Below are 24,575 nucleotides of genomic sequence, written 5' to 3'. Positions count from 1 at the left end.
CCCTGGAAGACAGCAAGCTACTCCCACTGTGTTGGCCCAAACACTTCTAAGAGGGACCCTCGAAGGCAGATAAACTCCCCAAGGACTCCAGTGTGACCCTGTGAAGCAATCATTAACACGGGGTAACATCAAGATGTAAGCATTCTGACAACCCACAGGAAATAAGCAACTGTCGGCCCATCGCTGTGAGCTGCCCTGGCTTCGAGGTCTCTGCTGGCCCAAGACGCTCTGGGCCTTTCCGTGTCCTGGTACGTATGTTAAAATGCTCTCAGGGAATCCGAGACACTGGGGTGCCCCCGCCAGGCTCTTTTACACTCTACCTTGGAAACATCCACTGGCTTGGATAGGAAGTTTGAGGACATGTCACAAACCAGCACTGCTCCCTCGACGTCTGGGATAAAGTCAAACTCCACTCCGTGCACAGTCTCGTTGGCGCAGTAATATACATAGGAGGCATCGGGGCTCAGCTTCCAGGTGCTTGGATCTGGAATTTCTACCACAGAAGAAAAGGTGGAGACTCTGGACTTTCATTCTGCCTTCCTTGTGTAGATGGGACTGACACACTTCCCCTAGCAGCGAAAGGCTCATCCCAAAGCCCTCCCAAGTGAAACCACCCTATCCATCTTGCATTATAATCCCCATCAACAACCTAAAAAGATTATGAATCCCACCCCTTTGACAGTTATTGGGGGTAACTCATCTTCAAGAATGGTGTGGTGGGTATTTCTCGAGTTTTTTCTCATTACCCAGCATCCATCTATCCTATGTCCACTGAGTTTCTTCTTGGGGCCCCAGCCTCCCCAGCTCAAGCCCACGAAGCTCCAGTGTGGCCAATTCCACTGGCAGTCACATGACTGATTGGGAATGGAACACAGGAGACGTCAGACTCTAACTGGAAATGCTTGAGCAAAGGCACTGAAACTTGGGAGAACAGAAGGTCAGGAGCATCTTCTAAAAGGGAGTACAGCTTTTCCGACTGTGGAGCCACCACAGAGACGAGGGGAGACACCAGGACCTGCAGGCACTTGTTGGGGCCCTTGATCAAGCCATTCCTGAACCCAATCAGCCTCTAGGTTTTCAGGTGAGAGAACCTATGAATACTCACTCTTTCTGTAGCAGCCAGTGAACAATCTTAACAAGTACAACCATCCAGTCTGAATGGTACCAAACCAACTATTGACCAGAAGAAGGAATTAAAAACTGCTGGTTGCCCTTGGTGAGGGTAACCTGATATCTAAGCTGGGACTACCCACCCATCAGCATTTGTCAGCATTTCATTATCACTGTTGAACTCAGACTCCAGCACTTACTTGTGTAACTCCCAAGTTTGGGGTGGACGATATTCACGGTCCCAAACTTCTTGGCTTCTTCGGCGGCCTTAGCTGACCAAGATCCTGTCACCACATAGTCGGCACACCTTCCTGCTTTCAGGCCAATCAGGTTTAAGGGGACAGCACTGAACTGGCCAGACCCACCTCCTTGCACAAAAATGACCTTGTAGTTGTCTGGAACGGCTCTGGGCAGAAGCACATGTGACGGTAAACAGAGACACACAGGGTGCAAGAATGAGTGATGCTCTCTACCAGCACTTTACCCTGGGTGGATATACTACAAGAAATATGGTAAAGTCCCCCCCGCACCCCCGCACCCACCCACCCCCCCCACCCCCCCCCACCCGCGGCTTTGCCTTCCCCAATCCAGTCACTTATCTATTCCCTCCTTGGACAACCATTATCAGACTCTGTGTGGAAGCCTATGGGGAATGTTTGGAGGGAAGTCAGTAACACCCTGCTGGTCATCTTGCTACCACTCTCAGACTACATGGTTCAAGGGAGGCCAACCCTCGCTCCAACAGAAGGGCGCTTGACCGGAGCTGGCCAGTGGGGTTTGGTTCTGACACCTTTGCTCAAACTTCAGGAAAAGGGGAACGCTTTCTACTGAGGGAAAGGATAAACCGGCTAATCCTACAACCCCTGGTGGCCACCTGGTGAAGCCAACACCTAAAAAAGCAGAGCCAAAAGATGAAGATAAAGACCTTCCTGAACATCACCTAAATCACTCCTTCACTTTACGGTTACACACGGTAACACACCCCCTCTTTCACTTAAGCTAAGAGCTGGGCATCTGTCACTTACAACCAGAAGTCCTAAAAATAGATATGTGCTGGTCCATGCTATGAACCATGCGGACGGTGATAAGAATCGTAAATAACGTTTTAGGCCTAAGCATGTAATCACATACGGACATACATCAAGACTAACAGGGGGGCGCCTGGGTGGCTCATTTGGTTAAGCGTGCGACTTCAGCTCAGGTCATGATCTCAAAGTTTGTGAGTTCGAGCCCTGCGTTGGGCTCTGTGTTGATGGTGCAGAGCCTGGAGCCCACTTTGAGTTCTGTGTTTTCCCCTCTCTCTCTGCCCCTTCCTCAGCCCAGCTCACACTCTGTCTCTCACTCAAAAATAAATAAACATTAAAAAAAAAAAAAAAAACAAGACTAACAGGGAAATTTCTGGACTCCAGCATAGAAAATGAAGATGATGGTTGGAATGGCTCTAGGCACTAAGAGAAGGCCAGCTCCAGAGGGACTAGGCCATGGAAACTGGACCCAAACCTTTGAGTAAGGTCAGAGCTTGGAAACAGGTATATGGAAGGCAGATGGCTACAGACAGGCCCAGCACCAAGGTAAGAACCAAAGGGCAGAGCAACCCGAGAGGGTCCTGGGGAATGGGTGCTGTGCAAATATCTGGTCCTGAACTATGTCTGCCTGTGATCATCCAGTGCCTACTGCCAGGTCTCATTGAGAGGTTCTAAACATGAGGTTCTCAGCAGCTGAGAGGGTTCCAAGTCTATGTTATTCAGATGCCAGACAGATAAGAAGGCCAACACCTGGATGGAAGGACAGCAGATAGAGACAGAGCAGACAGGGGTACAAGGTAGGCACTTGGTTAGGAGACTAAAGGACAGGCCCATAAACTGAACTGAGAGTCCAGTCCCAGGAGGCTCACAGCCCACATCTTCTGGGGCCAAGGTTCCATGAAGCACAGGATTATGCTGTGGACAGGACATGGGACCCAGCAGGCAGACCCGGTGAGTGAAGTCACGCGAACGATTACTGGTTCTGACCACTCGCATTGCACTGGGCTTCTAGGGGCTCCTCACAAAAGTGTCCCCAAGCCTGCCCCATCTTGAAGCGTTTCATCAAGGCAATTTAAAAGGAAGTAGTCCATATAATTCCAATCTTGTTAATGAAATAATGCAAACATGAACCCTAAAATGTTAATAATAATTACCTCTGACTGATAGGGTTATGGATAGTTTAATTCTATCCATAGTTTAACTATCCAGTAGTTTAAATTCTAGTTTAATTTGTGATATTCAGGTTTTCCCCTAAACTTTCTACCATGAACATGCACCAGTTCTATGAGCAGAACGAAAATGTGGATTTCCCCACCCCCCACCCAAGATTACCATATTCATAACGTTTATGTGAAAATGTATAGATAATATATCTCTCATTTAAACAGCAATCTATTTACAAGTAAGGTTTCCTCTGGGTAAGGAGAATGGTACAGATAAGCTAAGAGGGACCACCTGAGAAGTTCCTGGAGTGAAGAACTCTTAAAATTACCCAAAAAGTTTGCAAAAGATGAAGTTTCTACAGAGATTTGGATTCAGCTGGGCTAGAGAGGGGCCCTGCACTTAAATTTTTTAATACCTCCCCGCAGCCAGGTGATTCTGACAGGTGGTCTGAGACCCACATTTTTAAGAGCCAGTAAACTAACCAAGATGACCATTTCTTTGTTATCTAAATCCCTATTAAGCCTGAAAAATCTTTCTTAGATATAATGAATCCAAATCTTTGGAAACACCACATAAAATAAAAACACACAAACATAGGACAGCAAACAAACAAAAAAGCATGATGTACTAATTTAGTGACTTTGGGAGAATCTTTAAAAGATTATTTTTAATTATGAAATATTCTTAACACACAGCAGAGTAAATACTATAACAGACACCCAGGTATGTGGATTATCAAACAAAAGTAACGAATTTGGTCTTTAAAATTTTGAACTTACAACAATTCCCGCACAAGATTCTCTGTGTTGTTAATAATCTTGGCAAAATCTGATGACCTGTGGCTCATTTCTGTGGAAGGAAAGAAAAACAAGAAAACGCAGTTCCAGTTCAAAACCAAATGAAAAGAAGAAACTTTAGAAGCAAGTGCACAATTTGCAAATAAAATAATAACGGGAAATTGCAGTGATTTTGCAAATTGTGGGCCAAGGCTCACTTAGTTTAGGGGAAAAATCCAAACTGATTTTCCAATTGCAAACATTTGAGCCTTACAGCCACAGCAGAATGATTTTTCAAGTCACATACTCATTGAATGAGCCATTTACTAATTCATCCTTCCGTCCCTGTGATTTCTCACAAACACGAACCCATGCACAAAGGCTACCCCCGAGAACAGCAGCACAAATTTCCGCACTGCGGCTCTCATTTCACAGAAACCCAAGTATTCGTCCCAAACCCACAGGAACAAAATTTAATAGCAACAAGCATGCAGTTAACCCTATGATCTCTTAATACTATGTGGCCTTTGGAATTACCTAACAAGAAAAAGGACATTAAATTTTCAAGAGGAAATTTTTAAATTCCAAGGTTCTCTTCCTCAATAATGTAAGAGAAACTTAATGAAATTATTAACGCGCAAGATCTTGAGCAAAGGCTTGTAGACCTTTAAACATTTACTGAGTTCATTTGTAAGTATAGCCCAGGCTGTACAATGAATGTGAGGCAATACTATAAAGGTTCAGAGCATGGTGAGGCATGTGATCTCCGATGCTATCAACAGCAAAAACCAACCATGAAAGGGTAAGCGGAGAGGCAAGAACCCCTCACCAGCATGGGTACTGATTTCAAAACTGCTTCCATCAATCATGCGACCAAAATTACTAAAACTTAAAAATAGATCTACAAAGGCCTAAAGGAAGACCGAGGGGAAAAAACTCGAGGCTTGATGCATTTTAATCAGTTTCCTTTGGAACCTGGATATTCAGAATCAAAAAGTAAATCTTACCAAGAACACTAATCCCAATTCCTTTGTAGTCTAATAATTCCTTTTGTATCTCTAACAATACCTAGGAAAAAACAAGAGAAAATAAAATGATTTGGATATTCTGTGCAGAGCACTCCCTCTGGACATCAAAGAGAGGGAGTCCACCCATAGGGCCTGTGAGGTCCGGAAGCTTCTGTCGTGCCCACGGCCAATCCCCTTCCTCCCACCCAGCCCACAGAGCCCTGCTAATGCAATTTACACACAAGTTAAGTGTGAAATTATGTGATGCGATTGATGTTAAAATACAGCTTTTCTGGGGCACCTGGGTGGCTCAATCAGTTGTGCATCAGACTCTTGTTTTCAGCTCAGGTCAAGATCTCATGGTTCATGAGATCGAGACCTGCATCGGGTTCCACACTAATGGCACGGAGGCTGCTTGGGATTCTCTCTTCCTCTCTGCCCCTCTCCCAACTTGCTCTCTATACTCTCTCTCTCAAAATAAATAAAAATAAACTCAAAAAAAAAAAACCCAGCTTTTCCAAAAGCATGAATTTATTTAGGTATAAAAATTCACCTGGATTCAAAAAATAAAGTTCAAATAAAGAATTTTTCTGATGACAACCCTCAGCTGTCAAGATAAGACCTTTGGGAAAAAACGGACGCGCTAGAAAATATCCCCTCCACTATCACATTTCTCACTCTGAATGCAGAAACACAACAAAATGCATAAAGTTCTGGGTTCAAGGAAAAACAAAAAACGTCGGTGAGGCTGAAATTAAACTGATAACTCAATTTTCCATCTTTTTAGTCTAAGGTGCTCAAATGGAACAGGGTGGGTGTGCGGGAATTAGGAAGAGCCTGCTGTGAATGAAGGGGCTCCTGGGTGGCTGTTGGTTAAGCGCTGGACTCTTGATTTGGGCTCAGGTCCTAATCTCACCGGTTCCTGAGATCCAGTCCCCTGTTGGGCTCCGAGAAGCCTGCTTAGGAGCACGTGCTCTCTCTCAAAATAAATGAACATTTAAAAAAAACAAAAAAGAAAGAAACACCTGTTGTGAAAGATCAATGGGCAGGGGAGGTAATGACATACCGACAGAGCCATGAGGGGGATATTCCTATCCCCAATGTGCAGATGAGTAATATCAGCCAAGGCTCTGAGGGCTATGCAACTGGCCAGCCCTTTGACCCCTCTACTAAGGCTACTGCAGTCCCTTAACCACATTCTACCTTACAGGGACAACTGGGCAGGGGAGACCCAATTTACCACCAATCCCAAAGAGTCAGGAAATGGGGCACGGCTCACCAAACCTTACAAAACACAGCTGGCTTGGGGGGAGCCCCACTGATGTTTTGTTCCTCCAAAGTAAGTAAAATGCAAGTAACTACACACTGAAAAAAAACAAAAAAACACCAATCCTTTATTTATTTTTCTTAAAGAAGGAAGATAAAATCCTATCAGAGATGAATGTTAAAGTGTGAAATGACATGATATCTGGAATTGGCTTTATTGTTTATTAATTTTTTTTAATGTTTAATTATTTTTGAGAGAGAGAGAGAGATACAGAGAGCAAGCGAATGGTGGGGGCAGAGAGACAAGGAGACACAGAATCCGAAGCAGGCTCCAGGCTCTGAGCTGTCAGCACAGAGCCCGATATGGGGCTCGGAGCCTAGAACCATGAAATCATGACCTGAGCCGAAGTCAGACATTCTACTGACTGAGCCACCCAGGCGTTCCTGGAATTGGCTTTATTATTTTTTTTTATTAAATTTTGTTTAATGTTTATTTATTTTTGAGAGAGAGAGAGATACAGAGCACAAGCAAAGGGTAGGGGCAGAGAGACAGGGAGACACAGAATCCAAAGCAGGCTCCAGGCTCTGAGCTGTCAGCACAGAGCCCGACGTGGGGCTCGGATCCAACCAAGAACCATGAGATCACGACCTGAGCTGAAGTCAGACGCTCTACTGACTGAACCACGCAGGCACCCCTGGAATTGGCTTTAAAATCATCCCAGAGCCGGTGGGGAGTAAGAGCGTGCTGGAGGAGGGAGTACTGAAACAAGCAAGGCTGGCAAAACGTCCACAGAATTCAAAATCCTCAGAGATGGGTCCATGGATTTCACTGTATTATTCCCTCTCTACCTTTGTGTATGTGCAAACTGTCATGAAGTACAAAGAAAGGGAAAAAATGCCCTGAAAACATACATTAAACAGGTGAGATAAGCCCTCTGTAGAGGCATCCTGCCATCAGAGGTTTCCTCGAAAGACAGAGGCTAAAACAGGACGGTCATAAAACAATCTAAACTGGAGTGTAATTTGTCTAAAAAAAAAAAAAAAAAAAAAACTTTTTGAGAGAGAGAGTGCGCACGCGCACAAGCAAGAGTGAGGGGCAGCAGGAGACAGAATCTTAAGCAATCTCCACATTCAGAGCAGAGTCTGATGCCGGGCTCCATCCCACCAACGTGAAATGATGGCCTGAGCTGAAATCATGAGTCTGATGCTCAAGGACTGAGCCACCCTAATGCCCCTGAAAAAAACAACATTTTAACAATAAAGAATTAAACAAAAGGTTCCTTTGGCAAGGGCGGTGGGGGGGGCGGGGGGGATGTCAAGAATTTGTCATTGTTGGGACACCCGGCAGCTTGGTCAGCGAGCATGACACTCTTGATTTTTAGGTCGTGAGTTCAAGCCCCACTTTGGGTATAGAGATTACTTTCAAAAAAGAAAAGAAAGAAATCATAAAAGCTAGCATTAGAAAAAAGGATTTGTCACTATTCTGTAAACTACCGGATGCTTATTAGCACTGGCTGAACAAATAAACTTTAGTGAATCCATCTTTGAACTCCTGTTTAAGACTGGATTTCTCACAAAATAGATGAACACCGGAGAAGAGAAATAAAAATAAAACAAGATAAAAACAGAGAGGGAGGCAAACCATAAGAGACTCTTAAATATGGAGAACAAACTGAGGGTTGCTGGAAGGGAGCTACGTGGGGGATGGGCTAAATGGGTGAGGGGCATTAAGGAGGGCACTTGCGATGAGCACTGGGCGTTATATGTAAATGATGAATGACTAAATTCTACTCCTGAAACCAATACTACACTAAATATTAACTAACTTGAATTTAAATAAAATCTTGGACAAACAACAACAAAAAAGACTGGATTTCTCTTACAGACAGTATCCCCTAAAATGAGGTTATAACCCAAATCATTACAAAGAGTTTTAAAAGACTTCTACCCCAAAAATCATGCCCCTCTACTCCAGTGGAGTTTCTTTAGCTGCAGAGTACAATTGCTTTTGTGGGTCACAACTAACTTTTTTAAAGTTTATTTATTTATTTTGAGAGACAGCGAGCGGGGGAAGGCCAAAGAGAAAGGGAGAGAGAGAATCCCAAGCTGACTCTGTGCTGTCAGCACAGAGCCCAACACGGGGCTTGAACCCACGAACCGTGAGATCATGACCTAAGCGGCTATCAAGAGTCAGACACTTAACGGACTGAGCCACCCAGGTGCTCCTCACAACTAGTTTTTTAAATGAAATAGACTAGAGTGGAATAGAATACAAAACTATGTATGTTGTAGTTATTTAGGCCAAATATTTCATAAGACCTTAATATAAGGCTTTCATTATAATTATATGCATATATTTTGTCATTTTGTAAAATATATTTTTCATTGTGGTCACAGTCAACAGTAAAGTTTGAAAACCTTCTCTAATCCTAACATTTCAATCAAATCAAAACTCATAAAAAGCAACATCTGCCCACTTCCTTCCGCCCACCCCCTCCCCCACCCAGAGAGGGCATCTGAGGGCAAAAATCTTCCCAGGAAAACAATAATTACGTTACTAATGATCACAACTGCCATTTTAAAAAATGCATAAAGAAACTGCACAAGGAGGGGTGCCTGGGTGGCTCAATGGGTAGAGCATGGGACTCTTGATCTCAGGGGGCCTGAGTTCGAGCCCCATGGGGGTGGGGAGAGATTACTTAAAAAAAAAAAAAAGAAAGAAAGAAATTGCACAAGGAACAAATAGAAGATTCCAAAACAGAGAAGGGACAAAGGTGAGGCAGGTACAAGAAACGTTTGCACAGCTCTGACAGGGAAGGAATCTCGCCTAAAACCGACTGTAATAGGTGAGAAAAAACAAGCCCTGTTCTCTCAGCTACCGCGAGCCCTGCCCCTAGAAATGCAAGAAATCCTTTCCCTTCTAAAATTGTAAGATTCTCTGTTCGTACAACACAGAGGAGGCTCTATCCCGGGGAGATTTCTACTCTGTTCAACAATAGATAATTGTAAAGCATTTGGCTATGCCTCATGTTGCAACAACATATTATCAGTCATTCTGGTTAGAAAAATAAAAATATAACAGCAGCGATAGCAGTTTGTCATTCAAGGCAAATCACAAGCTGCCTTCTTCACAACTGGGGAGGGGGGGGGGTGATGGGGAAAGGAGGAATGGGTGTTGGGGGAGGAGCTGGAAGCTGGCATGGTGCCTAGGAAGGCAGGGAGTCAGTTCCACTAGGACTTGAAAAGTCTGGTTGTGGCCCCAGGGAGAATTCAATCATCCCATTTCCTCCAAAACAAAGTGAAGCTAACTGGGCAAGCAGCCCAAAGCCTAACAGAATTTGAATACTCGAATGCTTTTAGGAAACAAGCCAGTTTAAAAAAAAAAAAAAAAAAAAAAAACACCTACGCGTGGAACAGAGCTGAAATAAAGGTGGCGGGGGGGGGGGGCAGCTTCTCTAGGGGAACAAGGAAAGGGTGGACTGAAGGCTTTCAGATTTACATTTCTGAAAAGCAACGTTCCCAATTGCCGGCTAAACCAAACACTCCCTACGAGGAGGGGTCATGCGCGGGACTCCAGTTTGCCATCCCCTCCAGTTAACGCGATCCTCATTCACCATTCATTCAAAGTATCCATTCACAGATCCACTCGGCACTGCCTGGCTCTCAATGCCGGCCGGGCAAGGCGAACGCAGAGATGAGAGCTCTTGCCTTCCCGCCGCGCCCCGGGCCCAGCCCAGGAGAAGGCACAGCACCGGAGTCTGCAGGTGCGCCGCACGGGCGAGCCGAGTCGTGCACGCCGCGCCCAGGGCAGTCGGCGCCAGGGGCAGCTGTAGAAGCAAGTCGCCGAGTTTCCTTTCCCCCAGATGCATTCTTCCAGAAGCCCACTTGCGAGGGATCCTGAACTGGGCATGCACTCTGTTGCAGAACGCTCGGAAGACTCCGAGCCGGGAGAGGGGATCCGAGCGCCCCGCCTCGGAGATACACTGCGAACCGCGCGCGCTCCCGCCCGCACCGCACTCTCGGCTCGCGCTCGTGGGGACTTACCGAGCGCGGCAGCTTGGCAGGCCCGGGCCCGAAGTTGACCACCTGCCTCCGGGCGCTCATGATGCGGCCGCGCAGGAGGCGAGGGAAAACGAGAGAACCGACCGCGTGGGCAGCGCAAGTCTACTGCTGGCTCAGACCTTCTGCCTCCTCCCAGCGCCCAGTCGGCGCCCCCATTGGCCCGCGCTGTCGCAGGCCCTGCGCTAATTGGTTCGCGCTACGGGGCTCGCATCCCCATTGGTCATGCGCCTCAGCCAAGGCCCAGGAGCAGTTGCTCCTCCTCTCGTCTACTGCCTCAGCTCCTCTCTTTCTGATCAGTGCAAGGCGCGCGGGAGATTGCACCAGCCGCCCAGCTCGGCAGAGTGCCCGCCCTAGGATCGTGGGCGGCGGGAAAGGGCTGCCCCTGCCAACGTGGGTTCGTGCTTCTGCGGCCTGGATCCGGACCGTTTCCCCCCTCCAACCGCAGCCCCTCTCTCTTGGTCGCACTGGGAGACGTGGAGCAAATCCTTCCCCAATCCAACCACCTCACCCGCCCCTGGTCTGGGCTCTGATGCATGCTTCAGAACCAGCGGTTACTAATTCACGAAACTTTTCTAAGCGCCCCCCACCAGCCCCGGATGCCGCATTGGAGAGACAGGGCTCTCAAGAATGGAACTACAGGGTGAAGGGTGGACGGACGGGAGGGGGAGTGCGGGGGGAGGGGGAATGAGATTCCCTGCATGGATAGATGGACCAGGAGTTCCTGCAGAATGAAAGGATGGAGCGGCCAAGCACTCGAGGAGGAGCACTGGCCTGGGAAATCTGGATGCCCCCCCCGCCCAGGCAAGTCCTTTCAAGTTGCTGATTCTCCATTTCCTTTTGTGAAAAGAGCGAGTACGACCTGGCATTCGCTCTCAGGTTGCACCGGTGCTGACAAGCTGTGGGTTTAGAAACGTGAGGAGATATTAACGGCAATGCGAAACCACTAGGGAGTCAGTGCAAGCCTAGGGAGAGGCCCAGAGTCAGTCTGCAGCCCAAGCCAAGCCGGGCGCCAGGCCAGCGCTGCTCAAACTTTTCCACAGACGCATCCTTCTCAAGAGAACTCCCGTGGAGACCCGCATGGTGCTCTGAAACAGGGAGGCCCCCCCTTCCCCACAAGAAAGATATTTCTTTGGATTCTGGAATTTCATTATTTTTTGAACTGCGAAGTCTGCTTTCTACTCCATAATTTAACCTAGTTTCTTTGAATATAAAACATATGTTACCAAACCTTTGAGCAAAACTAGTGCTCCAGGAATACACACTGGGGCTTCCTGTAACACCACCCACAGGGGGACCTACCGCCCCATTTGAAAAGGCTTGTAAGATGACTGGGTTTTTTTGGCTTTGGTTTGTTTTTTGTGGTACGTGGGTGGGATGGGGCTGGGGGTGGAGGTCCTGCTTTGGATTTGTGAGTTGGAGGGCAAAATTTCTAGAAAAAGCTCAAATGAACAAGGTCACTGCCTTCCACAGCACCCTCATTTAAGAAATTGAAAAACTGAGTAAAAAGGTGTGAATCTCAGTCCATAAACTAAGATGTGCAAGAATAGTCACGCATCCATTATTTTATATAAAGACTTAGCTATAGACCCTGAGCAGCTAATCCACTGAAGGAGTGGGGGAGCTGGCCTTCCTCCTTCCTGGAGTCCCTAACCACAGGGATTTACACGGCCCTGCAGTGTGGGATGAAGAGGGGAGCACCCAGCCATTTGGTCTCCATCCCCCCAAATTTGGCTGAGTTGTCTCCACTATTCAGGTTTATATGGCTGCTTCAGTCAATGAAACCACGTCTATGTCCCACAAGGAACACAGGAAATTCGGGTGGGCTGGAGGTGGCGATCATCCTATCGGCCAAGACAGGCCACGAGGTCATTCCTTCTAGGGCTTTCCAGTTTCTGAGATGATATTACAGGGAACTGAGGCACACAGAGCCTCTGCCCAGGCAGGTACTGCTGACCTCTGGCTCTCTCTCTCTCTCTCTCTCTCTCTGTCTCTCTTCCTCCCAGCCCAAGGGAATCTCTTTTTCATTCCAGAGAGAATCCACTTCTTTCTGTTTCTTCCTCACACGCTGGGCACAAATACCTTAATTCTGCACCACAAATTCCAGTGTATCCTGGGCCACTTGGGAATAGAAAGGTGGTGGTGAAATTGTGGTGAGTTGGAACGTGCACCCTTTTGTGCAGGAGTTGCACGGGCCCACCACGCGTTCCTGCTTTCCTTCCATGGAACAGAGTCGTCGCCAGGAAGTGGTGGCCCAGCCAGTCTCCTCATTTCCCAGCTCTCCTTGCATCCAGGCAGATGGAGTGCCTGGGTCCCATCAGTGGAATGGAACCGAGGATGTCCCTTTCCGGGGTGGGGAAATGGTGTGTTTCTGCACTTCTTTTCCCCACTCCACAGGCTGAAATCAGAGACTCTGCGGTCCCCGGAGATGGTGGAGACACAGAAAGGAAGGATCTCCATCCAGTCTCTGTATCACCGACTTCGGGCTTGTTATTCACAATCGAGAAAGTATCTCTTCTTTTGTGTCGTGCCACTGAAATCCAAGGGGCTTTTTGTTCCGGTGGCTCCTGTTATCCGAATTAATACCCCACTCTCCACACGACAGCTGCAGCTCAGGTCCAGCTGTTGTTGCCAAATGGGCAAAGTTGATGGAGCTGTCTTCCCATTTATAAGGAAAAACCAAAAACCCAGATGTTGATGTGATGTCTTCCAATTTTTAAACGTCTCCGAATTTAAATTTCAGAACGCACTGTACAGGTCAATATTGTTAAGGGGTCCCGCCTAGATTCCCTCCAGGCCTGATTCAGCTTGCTGGCCACCAGCTCTCCTTCTAACGACTGCTTTACAGTATTCTGCTGCATAATTCCCTCCTTCAGCGAGGAATACACTCTGCTCCCTGCTTGAATGAGAGAACGAGAAAAGAAAAAAAACACTGGGGAAATGTAATTTAATCTCAAAATATCCCTCTGTCACCCTTGCCTATCTTGCAGTGCAGATGTATAAAGACAGCCCAGGGGATTCCTGCATTTCAGGAGGGCCCCTCCCCTCTTAGTAGGCTCTCACTGAGGTTAAAAGCAGCTTCTTTATGAAAGATGTATTTTGCAAATGTCAGTTTCACAGGTGTTATTTCTTGAGCCCTTACTGTAACATGTGAATGTGCCACCATTTCCAGTCGGGTTGGCCATCCCATTTAGAGGGGAAGGAGAAAAGGGGCGCCTGGGTGACTCAGGCAGTTGAGCATCTGACTCTTGATTTCGGCTCAGGTCATGATTTCACAGCTCATGAGTTCAAACCCCGAGTCAAGCTACACGCTGACAGAGCCTGCTTGGGATTCTCTCTCTCTCTTCCTCTCTCTCTCCCCCACTCAGGCGCTCTCTCTCTCTCTCTCAAAATAAATAAACACACTTTTAAAAAAAAGAGGGGAAGGAGAAGAGAACTGAACAGAAAAGAAACCTGTTGGGAATGAGGGAAGAGTATTTCTGTTGCCCTTTTCTGTAGTTGGAGCTGAAGATCCTTTTCTGTTATTACTCCTGGAGGAAATGAGGGACAGGACAAGGGACTCAAACAAAAAGTCAAAATCCTATAACACTTTTCATTCTGACCCCAAAAGGTGGGAAAAGTTACTCACCCTGCTTACTTTACGACCTCAGTTTATTCCCTCTCCCTACTTCACTGCATTTTAAAAATTTGTGATAAAACATACATAACAGAAAAGTTACCATTTTAACCATTTTTAAGGGTACAGCTCAGTGGCATTAGTACATTAAGTGTTGCGCAACCGTCACCACTGTCCATTTCCAGACTTTTTCGTCTTCCCCAACTGAAACTCTGACTGTATCCATTAATCAGTAAGTCCCCACTCCCCTTTCCCCCAGCCCCCATAAATCACCGTTCTTTCTGTTTCTATGCATGTGGCTGCTCTGAGTACCTCTCATAAGGGGAACACGGTGTGGGAAACAAAGGCAAAAGAAAAAAATTAAATTTCCTTACAACTTTCCAAGTCCTTGAGACAGGCAGAATGACCTTGCTCTAGGAACTCAGCAGTCTGGATGTTGACACTTTGTTAAGGGCAAAAGGCAATCTTAGCTTAACATTATCCTGACCTCCAGATTCTTGTAAGTTTCTTTTAACATATACAAATTCCTTTGGAAACTTCCTTTATCTCAAATCCCTCCAAGATATATGTTAGCAACCATTCTCCAAGCGTATGGACCACTGATATACATATGAATGGTCTCATGACTGAGGTTTCATTAGACAGTAACAAATGACCTTTTCCTAACAACAGCTCTAGCCCCCTCAAGGTCCTGGAAACATTTCTTGCAATATTCCTTAGAGACTTACGCTATCCCTAACCCTCTCCCAACTTGTAAGTATATAATCAGTCGTTCCTCACAACCCCAGTGCAGCTCTTTCTGCCCATGAGTCCTATCCCTAAGCTTTTAATAAACCGAAGACATCTCAAAAATTCTTTCTTGACCGTTTCTGCCAAACCCCAATATTTCCACATCTGAATATACAGAATTTGTCTTTTGTGACCAGCTTATGTCACTTAACACAATGTATTCAAGGTTCATCCATTTTGCTTTATTTATTTTTTTTATATATCTTTTTTAAAGTAGACTTTATCTTTAGAGCAGTTTTAGGTTCACGGGAAAATTGAGAGGAAGTTATTTTTCCTCTCCCCCATCCCCTACATATGCATAGATGGCTTCCTCTATTATCAATATTCCCCACCTGAGTGGTAAGTTTGTTACAAATCAATGAACCTATGTTGACACATCACTGTCACCCAAAGACCAGAGTTTCCATTAGGGCTCACTGTTGATGTTGTAAAATACTGTGGGTTTAGACAAATGTATAATGTTGCATATCCACCCTGATTAGTATCATACAGAGTAGTGCTCTATTCATCCCTCTGTCTCTCTCTCTCTTTTTTTTTTTTTCATTTTTTTAAAGTAATCTCTACGTGTGGGAGCTCACTTACAACCCCAAGATCAAGAGTCACATGCTCTACTCACTAAGCCAGCCAGGCGCCCCCTTTGTCTCCCTTTTTGAATGGTCAGTATAGAGAGCATTCTACAGCAAAGTTTGCACCAGTAAAATCTCTAAGGGAGTCATTTTAAGAGAAACGCTCTGTATGGACCACTGGGCATCCCCCGCAGGGGACTGCACACTGCTTATATCTCCCAACATCCTAAAAGGATTCTGGTATGGAAAAGGCATCAGGATTTTTTTTAAACCTGAAAATGTACTTATGTCACTACTTTTTTGTGTGTGTTTTGTTTTGTTTTGTTTTGTTTTTAAGGAAGAGAGCAACCCCTTGACACCATCTGTCTGATGTGTAGACACAGTATTCACCACACCCAGCCGGGCTGCCCCTGGTCATGTACCTGTGCAGTTTTGGATTAACACTCTTCACCTGGGCTGCCTCACCTGGGTTCCACGTGGAAGCATGAAAATGGGCCACGGAGCACTTGTTCAATCAGCTGTCCAAAGTCTTCATGTGCCCATTATAGAAACCATCAAGTGTCTTTTAGAATGGCTTTTGCAGGGGCCTCTGGATGGCTCAGTTGTTAAGCACCTGACTTTGGCTCAGGTCATGATCTCACGGTTTGTGAGTTCAAGCCCCATATTGGGCTGTGTGTCTGCTTTGGATCCTCTGTCTCTCTCTCTCTGCCCTTCTCCCTCGATGCTGTCTCTCAAAAATGAATAACCATTAAACAATAAATTTTTTAAAAATGTAGAATGACTTTTGTAGTGTTAATAATCTGGTGGTGGTTTTATTTTTTCCTTTTATTTTTTTTATTTTTTAATATTTTATTTATAAGCAATCTCTACACCCAACACGGGGCACAGACTCACAACCCCCCCCCCCCCGATCATAAGCCACACACTCTACCCACTGAGCCGGCCAGGCACCCCTCATTTTAAATTTTTTTTCCTCTTCGGGGGCCAGAGCAAATACAAAGATAAAGGAAGGAGCTAGAGCAAAGCCAGGGATAATGGGGGCAGAGTCAGTGCAGGACTTGGGACTTCCTGCTTCTGACCCTGCTTTTTCTTATACCTCAACTAAATCCCAACTCCAACACACATTGCCTCAGAAATAAATGATGACCATCAGCTAATTTATTTACTGGCTTATGTTTGGTATAGAAAGACAGCAAGGATTAATAAAAAATAACAAGAATTGAAAGCTGCATAGGTGAACCATTTCTGTAATCCTAGAGATGAAACAGAGGAAAGGACAGATGGGCAATGTGGCTGGAGGGAAACAACTGGAAAACATGGGAAGGCCAGTTTAATAGATCGTGGTTTATGCATGTGGTGAACTGCTATACCACTATTACATGGAATGCACACGAAGACTTTTTATTTTATTTATTAAAAAAAATTTTTTTAATGTTTACTTATTTTTGAGAGAGAGAGAGAGAGAGACAGAGCATGAGCGGGGGAGGGACAGAGAGAGAGAGAGAGAGAGAGAGAGGCAGAGCTAGAACAGGAAAGGGGCAGAGAGAGAGGGAGAGACAGAATCTGAAGCCGGCTCCAGGCTCTGAGCTGTCATCACAGAGCCCAATGCGGGGCCTCCAACCCATGAACCGTGAGATCATGACCTGAGCGAAATTAGATGCTTAACCAACTGAGCCATCCAGATGTCCTGAAGACTTTTTATTTTTGAGAGAGAGAGAAAGAGAAAGACAGACAGAGCGCAAGCTGGGGAGAGGCAGAGAGAGAGGAAGACACAGAATCTGAAGCAGAATCTGAAGCAGCCCAACGCAGGGCTCACAAGATCATGACTTGAGCCAAAGTCAGAGGCTCAACTGACTGAGCCACCCAGGCGCCCCGCAAGGACTTTTTAATAACACAGGAATATGCTCAGTAGGAAAAATCAAATGAAAACAAAAGCCACTTGCTATCACTTCAACCATTAACCATCTCCATTCTTCAAACATAACAATGATTCCCCCATTTAAAAAAAAAAAAGGGGGGCGCCTGCGTGGCTCAGTCGGTTAAGCAGCCGACTTCGGCTCAGGTCATGATCTCACAGTTCGTGAGTTCAAGCCCCGCGTCGGGCTCTGTGCTGACGGCTCAGAGCCTGGAGCCTGTTTCGGATTCTGTGTCTCCCTCTCTCTGATCCTCCCCTGTTCATGCTGTGTCTCTCCCTGTCTCAAAAATAAATAAAAATGTTAAAAAAAGAAATTAAAAAAAAAAAACAAAAACCAAACCTGCCTCCTTGAGGGGGGTCACAATTCCTACTCAAATTTATACAACAAATTATAGTCCCAAACCAGAACGTTAATAAATGCATTCAGGTTCATTTATTCATTCCACAAATACTGTGTTCCTACCATGTACCACGAACAATGAGGCATATTCCCTGTCTCCTGCAGCTTCTGGTGTTTGATAAATTTATAGAGAATCTATTTATATGTGGCAAAAGTCATCAGCTCAACAAGGCCTTCCATGATCACCCTGATAACATCGAAACCGCCCCATCCACACCTGGGGCTCCTGCTTCCTCTTACCTTGTTAACATTTCTCTTGTTTCCAAAACAAGAATCACCTCTAACATGCAATAGAATTCATTCATTTATTATTTATTTACGTGTATGAAGGGAAGGAAAAAGTCTCTGTCCTTCAGGATCTTTCAGCTGGACTAAGAATTGAATGGATGTGAGACCAATTAACAGAAAAAAACCCAGAGATTTTAATTTTTATTTGTTTTACTACATGCTCATGGAGGACCAATAATGAAATTGAGATCTAAGGAAATGACTGAGGCATGCAGTTTTTACATTTTCTAGACAAAAAGACAATACATCTGTGAGGAATTGACAGGACAAAGAAAAGTTAACTTTGGGAGCTTCGGTTAGTAGGGAATTCTAAACAGAATTTGGGCAGGGGGAGTAAATTAGTAAAGAGTAACAAGGTTGTTTATTCAGCCTCCTCTGCTCTGAATTGCCCATCTCTGGTGAAAAGGATGTCTCTTTCCTTCATGGTACAGGGAGGGTACCTTTCATAGGGAGAGTTATTTCCTGCTTTCAAGGGGACAGAGGGGGGTCTGAGTGTCTTCTGGCACTTAAGAAACTTTTATTTATAGGGGCGCCTGGGTGGTTCAGTCAGTTGAGCATCCAACTCTCGGTTTCGACTCAGGTCATGATTTTATGGTTCATGAGTTCGAGCCCCGTGTGGGGCTCCAAGATGAGCCTGGAGCCTGCTTGGGATTCTCTGTCTCCCTCTCTCTGCCCTTCCCCCCTGCTTGTGCGCACTCTCTCTCTCTCTCTTTCCAAGTAAATAAGCATTTTTTTCAAAGAAACTTTCACTTATAATAATCAATATTCCACAGTGGCACATTTTGGGGCAGGCCTACCCGTGGCCCCTACATGTCTAGTCTGTGTGGTAGAATCCAAAGTCTGTGAATTTGCTAATACACCTAGATCAGTGCCTAGTCTAGGGTAAGCTACAAGGATTTGTGCACTGAGAAACTGAATTTGTAAGTACTCCTGCATATACTGGGACTCCTGTGTGGCTCAGTCGGCTGAGCATCCGACTTTGGTTCAGGTCACGATCTTGCAGTTCATGAGTTCAAGCCCCGCGTCGGGCTCTGTGCTGACAGTTCAGAGCCTGGAGCCTGCTTTGAGTTTTGTGTCTCTGTCTTTCTCCATCCCTTCCCCTGCTCACACTCTCTCTCTCCCTCTCTCTCTCTCTCTCAAAAATAAATAAGCATTAAAAAAAAATAAATACTGTATATACTATGATAATTTTCCTAAAACAAAAAGGTCTATTGAGGTCTCTACCTCTAGAGACAGAAAGCAGCTTGCCTTTAGTAATGAATTATTCCTCACCCCATTCTTCAAGGTTTCAGAGAAGGTTATATCTTCCCTCATTGTTATCTTCAGTTTCTTAGCAAGTCTATTGAACCTCCAAACTTATCTATTCCATCCACTTCTTTCTGTCTTCACTTGCCTACCCAAGCTCCCATGCTCTTTTCCAGACCTCTAGACCTGGGCCCCTTGCATTCACTTTTTGCCCCCTTACAGTTCATTCCTCAGAGCAACAGTCATCTTTGAAAAACATATATGAAGTAGATCATGTAACTTCCCTGCTTAAAGCCCTTTAACAGCTGGCCATTACCTTTAGAACAAAGACCAAACTCCTAACAGGCCCACAAGGTTCTACCTGGCCTGGTCCTTGGTCACCTCTTGGCTCAGCATTTGACTTGCTTCAACCTCCCTTTCTCCATCAGTCCCGGGACCCCCTGGAGCTCCTTCCCTCCCCGGTATTCTCTGACCTCCCCCAGGCTGGCTCTGCCTGTCCCTCAGTCTACAGTTCAGACCCCACCTCCTCAAGTCTTGCCTGACCACCTTATCAGCATACCCTCCAGTTCCTCATCACTTTATTTCCCGGGCTGTCTCTCTCATAACTTGCCAGGCTCTGAAATACTCTCATACTTACTCATTGTACCCCCACCCCGCTGCCACCCCCACTGGAACACATATCCTCTGAGAGCTGAGATCACACCCACTGTGTTCACACTGTAGCCCCAGCATTAGCATTAGTACATGCATGGTAGGCATTTTCTGAGTGAATGTCTGGGGCAGGAAGAATAATTAACAATGATGCTGATAGTCTTTGTCACTGGGAGAAAGAAAGGATATCTATTATAGCTCTAGAATTTTCTATAGTGAATATTAAACACTTAATAATCATTTTTAAGTGAGTTATCTTTATTTTTTAATTATTTATTTATTATATTTTAGAGAGAGAGTGTGTGCAAGCCAGGGAGAAGGGTAGAGGGAGAGAGAGACTCTTAAGCATGGAGCCCAATGTGGGGCTTAAGAATCTGAATGTGGAGCCCAGTGTGGGGCTCGATACCACAACCCTGGGATCATGACCTGAGCTGAAATCAAGGGTCTGACATTCAACTGACTGACCCACCCAGGCGTGCCAAAGTTGGTTATTTTTAAAGAGTGGGGTGAGGAGAGGCATTAGACCACGAGAAGGTCTGGTGAGCCTGGCACACCACTTTGCAACGTGGTGACTGCTGAGGCCCATCCTGCCCAAGGCGTGTGCAGAGACTGGAAGGCTCCTTCTCTGCATCGAGTACTGACATGTCGCTGTGCAATTAGAATTCTAGGTTAAGGTTTTCACTGGTGAGCAAAGCTGCAAGTGGGAGATTAGCAAATCCCTCGCTCCTGTCCAACAGGCACTGGATCTGATTGCACTTCTCTACCTGGGCACAAGCAGCCAAAGTTCACAGCAGCCCTTGGTGAGTTGCAGGTTGTGGAAGGGATGCGTGTTGTGGGGGAAAAAGAGGGGATAGGGGAGCAGGGTGGCAGAGGGTGGAGACAGAGTACCCACAGAGCTGGAAGGAATCTTGGAACATCATCTAGAATTATCCACCCACACCTTCTGAGAGCCAGCCTCTCCCAAGCATTGTCCTGGGGCAGCAGAGAGGAAAATTACTTCACCTATAAATCGCACAAAGTCAGTCCCAGATGGCCTGCCCAAGGATTGGGGTGGAGGCTGGCAGTACCCGGGAATGGGATAAAAGAATAAAAATTTTTTAATTAATAATAATCTCCATATTGATGATGTCTGTCCCAACGTCCCTGTAACTTATAGCACCAAAAATCTTCTCAGGTAACATAGAATGACGTGGTGCCAGGCTGGCCCCATGAGTCTCAAATCTCTAAACGTGACCAAACTTCCTTGGGCAACGAACCAGTAGACTGATGATATGGAACTCAGGGGTCAAAAGAAATTGCATTCTAAACTCTAAGGTTACAGATAGAAGAAAATGACCAAGGGGTGCCTGGGTGGCTCAGTCGGTTAAGCATCTGACTTCACCTCAGGTCATGATCCTGCAGTTCATGAGTTCAAGCCCTGTATCAGGCCCTGTGCTGACAGCTCAGAGCCTGGAGCCTGCTTCAGATTCTGTGTCTCCCTCTCTCTCTGCCCCTCCCCCACTCACACTCTGTCTCTCTCAAAAATAAATAAATAAACATCAAAAAAAAAAAAAAAGAAAGAAAGAAAGAAAGAAATAAAAATGACCAAGTGTGTTTCTGAAGAATAAAATGAAAAGCATCTGCCCTCTTCCAAACAACATGGGAGCATTCTCGGGCATTACATATGAAGCGTTTCCAGTGTGTCTTACGTGTATTCTGGGGACGTTGACAGAATTTAAATCATAGATCTCAGGAATTTAGTGTCGCTTTTCCAGTTTCTGTTGAGAAAAGTGATACTGTAGGGCTAGTCCCGCCCTCTGTGTCTCCAACAGCTCTTACCTCCTGATGGTAACCAATATTTGTTCCCATTTGGTGGAAGGAAGACTGAAATCCAGATCAAGGATTTGGCTAAGGTCACCAAGAATCTGGTCAATCAAACCAAGGAGAGGACACCAAACTATTGCATTTCCAGCCCAGAAAATATAACCCTTTGGTCTCATGCATACTTCCCTGCTTTTAAAAATGATTTCAAGGTGTCTGCAAGGTTACTGGAACTCTCCCAAAAGAGAGCAAGCTTCAAGAAATACAACCTGAACCTGAGCAATCTGAGATCTAGAAAGCGAAGGGCGTGTGCGTGTAGACAGATGCAGAAGCCTGGCCCCACTCTGCCCCACAGCCCCGCCTCGCCGCCACTCCCTCAGTAAAAGCCTGTGTCCTCTCCAAACTGCAGGCAAGGGCTTCACGTAACGTTCCTGTCCCCCTTTACAGGCACTGCTCCCCTGTTCTGCCGGCCCCAGGGTTGATCCATGGTATCCCAAGTAGCCTTGGTTACACTTTTCCGTTTTTCTCTGTAGGTGGGAAGTCCCTTTCCATCCTAAGCTAACTATCACCTGCTTTCATCCATTTATCACTAAGTTAGCCGTTGCCATCATGCTGCTTTTCAATCTCTCTGCAGTTGCTGAGTGCCAGAGGGACATTATTAACTATCCTTAGAGGTCTGGCACAGAGGAGAAGCTTTCTGACCGATTTGTGATGCACGTTTAGAAATGTTCATATCAGAAGACCCAGTGGTTGGGGGAGTCCCTCTTCTTCCCTACTTTTTGAACTTGGCGCACTTACATACAGTCTTGGGACCTGGAGAAATCTCTGGTTCTTTGCCTTTGTTTTCCTAGAGCTCCTTACATAGGAAAAATGTTAACACCATGCGTTGATCCCTAACAGTTTTCTCCCTTTTTCAGTTTTCCGGAGGCCAATGTAACATGATCGTTGTTGAAATGTTCAAACGTTAGGGACATTCAGAGGGTAGACAGGGAATATCCAACCATGGAGACAAGTTTAGCTTAGGGACCAGGTCTTTTTTTTTTTTTTTTTTTTTTTTTTTTTGAATTGGCAATACATTCACCTGGTTCAAAAACCACACATGTAAAAGATGTACAATGAAAATTTCCTTATCCTCCCCCCAGCTAGCTTCCATCTCACCTCTATTAGCAGACACTTTTGTCAGTTTCTTTTGCATCTTTCCAAGTTTCTTTAGCAAATCCAGGCAAAAACATATCTATAGTTATTTCTTCCCTCCCCTTTACACGTAAGGTAACATACTGTGAGCACTGCTTTGCATTTTGCTTTTTTATTCTACATAAGAGATATTAAGCAGTTTTTGATTCAGAACGTAAAGAACCCAGAAATACAAAGCCATGGCATATGTGTGCACGCACACACACGCTTTTCTTCCTTTCTTTTTTTGGCCTAAGTAAGCAGGATAAATTAATTGAGCCAATAATTGTTCAGCCTGCTCCTCTCCATGGGCCTTAGGAAGAAATAAACCAGGGATAAGGTCTGATGAGAAGGTTCTGTTTGACAGGTAGTAGCAGAAGGTGGGAGGAGGTAAGGCGTAGGAGCCAGAACTGCTCAGGTTCCTGTCTTGCTTGTTCAGAAGACACTGTGAGATCCAGCTATTTTAGGGACAACCAAAACTGGGGATGCCTCTCCTCTTGGAGGCTTTCTACACTTTGTTTTTATCACCAGAAACAAATATTAGAGTATCCCAAGAGACAGTAACTAAAGAATGGGCTTCATCTTCTTTATTCTTTATTAAGTATGATGTCATCGTAAATACAGAACTCACCGTCGGTCTGAGAGTAAGACTTTCCAACAGTGCTGACTGTCCCAGGGTCCAGAACTGGTGAAGTTCATTCCTTAGCGGGTGGCCAACGAAGGACTTTTGCTGAGAAGTTCAGCCAAGCCTCTGAAAGTAGAATTATTCTAAGAAATCTTCTGACCTATTTTTTTTTTTTAAATTTCTCTCAGCACAAAGAAAAACTAAAAGTTCCTGGTATCAACCAATCATAATCTTCTTCTTTAACTGCTCTTGTGCTTGTAGGAACACGCACGCGCGCACACACACACACTTCAAAGGAACAAACAAGCAAGCATGTGTTTCGGAGGGACTTAGCCTATTCAAGGGACGCTGCATTACTCCCCTTCCTCACAACGCAGACAAGATATTTCCTGAAAGGAACACAGAAACCTTAATGTATTTTGCTTAGGAACTACAGTCCCAGGCTGTTAAAAGGATCTTACATGAGGATGTCAGGGGAACTCACACCTACACAGGGAATTTTTCCAAGTCTTCCAAAATAGCAATTGTAATCACTGCTCAGACAGCAGAACTCAACCCTGGGTACATACCTTCTGCCACTTTGGCCACTTCTGTCCCACCGCAAATCATCAGCTTGTGACAGCATTCAGCCTCGGGAACAGAAAATGCTGAGGACTCCTCTTTCTTCTGCCCTGTGCTGCCAAGTCCAGAGGTCTTGTCTTTATTAAATATCTGAGTATTCAACTGGGGAGATACAGGGTGTGCTATTTTTCCCTCTCTTAGTCCTTCTAGGCAGCACAGGAAGGATTCATTTTTTTTAAATGATTTTTTTTAATGTTTATTTATTTTTGAGAGAGAGAGAGAGAGAGACAGAATGTGAGAAGGGGAAGGTCAGAGAGACAGGGAGACACAGAATTCTAAACAGTCTCCAGGCTCTGAGCTGTCAGCACAGAGCCCGACATGGGGCTCGAACTCAAGAACCACGAGATCATGACCTGAGTGGAAGTCTGACGCTTAACCGACAGAGCCACTCAGGCGCCCCAAGGATTCATTTTTAAATCCTGTTAAAAACTGAGCAAGTCAGCAAAGAACCGAAGGCAGGGTTGGAGTTAAAATGAAGA

The 24,575-nt window shown here is 45.5% G+C and overlaps 1 protein-coding gene across 1 annotated transcript in view; it reads right to left on the bottom strand.

Annotated features, from left to right (window-relative positions):
• The window catches only part of LOC102954995 (phosphoserine aminotransferase), a 33,061-nt gene extending 22,538 nt beyond the window's left edge, over positions 1 to 10,523 (bottom strand). Inside the window, exons 1-5 of the mRNA XM_042964577.1 lie at positions 10,393 to 10,523; positions 5,083 to 5,143; positions 4,079 to 4,148; positions 1,311 to 1,516; positions 321 to 493 (exon numbers count right to left, since the gene is read on the bottom strand). Coding sequence (XP_042820511.1) covers positions 321 to 493; positions 1,311 to 1,516; positions 4,079 to 4,148; positions 5,083 to 5,143; positions 10,393 to 10,452 — 570 coding nt within the window. The 5' untranslated portion in view covers positions 10,453 to 10,523. The remainder of the gene's footprint in view (positions 1 to 320; positions 494 to 1,310; positions 1,517 to 4,078; positions 4,149 to 5,082; positions 5,144 to 10,392) is intronic.
• Between the last annotated feature and the right edge of the window lie 14,052 nt (positions 10,524 to 24,575).

The sequence above is a fragment of the Panthera tigris genome, chromosome D4, assembly GCF_018350195.1.
Source record: "Panthera tigris isolate Pti1 chromosome D4, P.tigris_Pti1_mat1.1, whole genome shotgun sequence".
NCBI lineage: Eukaryota > Metazoa > Chordata > Mammalia > Carnivora > Felidae > Panthera > Panthera tigris.
The sequence above is the reverse complement of the archived record's forward strand: the minus strand, read 5'-3'. Positions and strand labels throughout refer to the sequence as shown.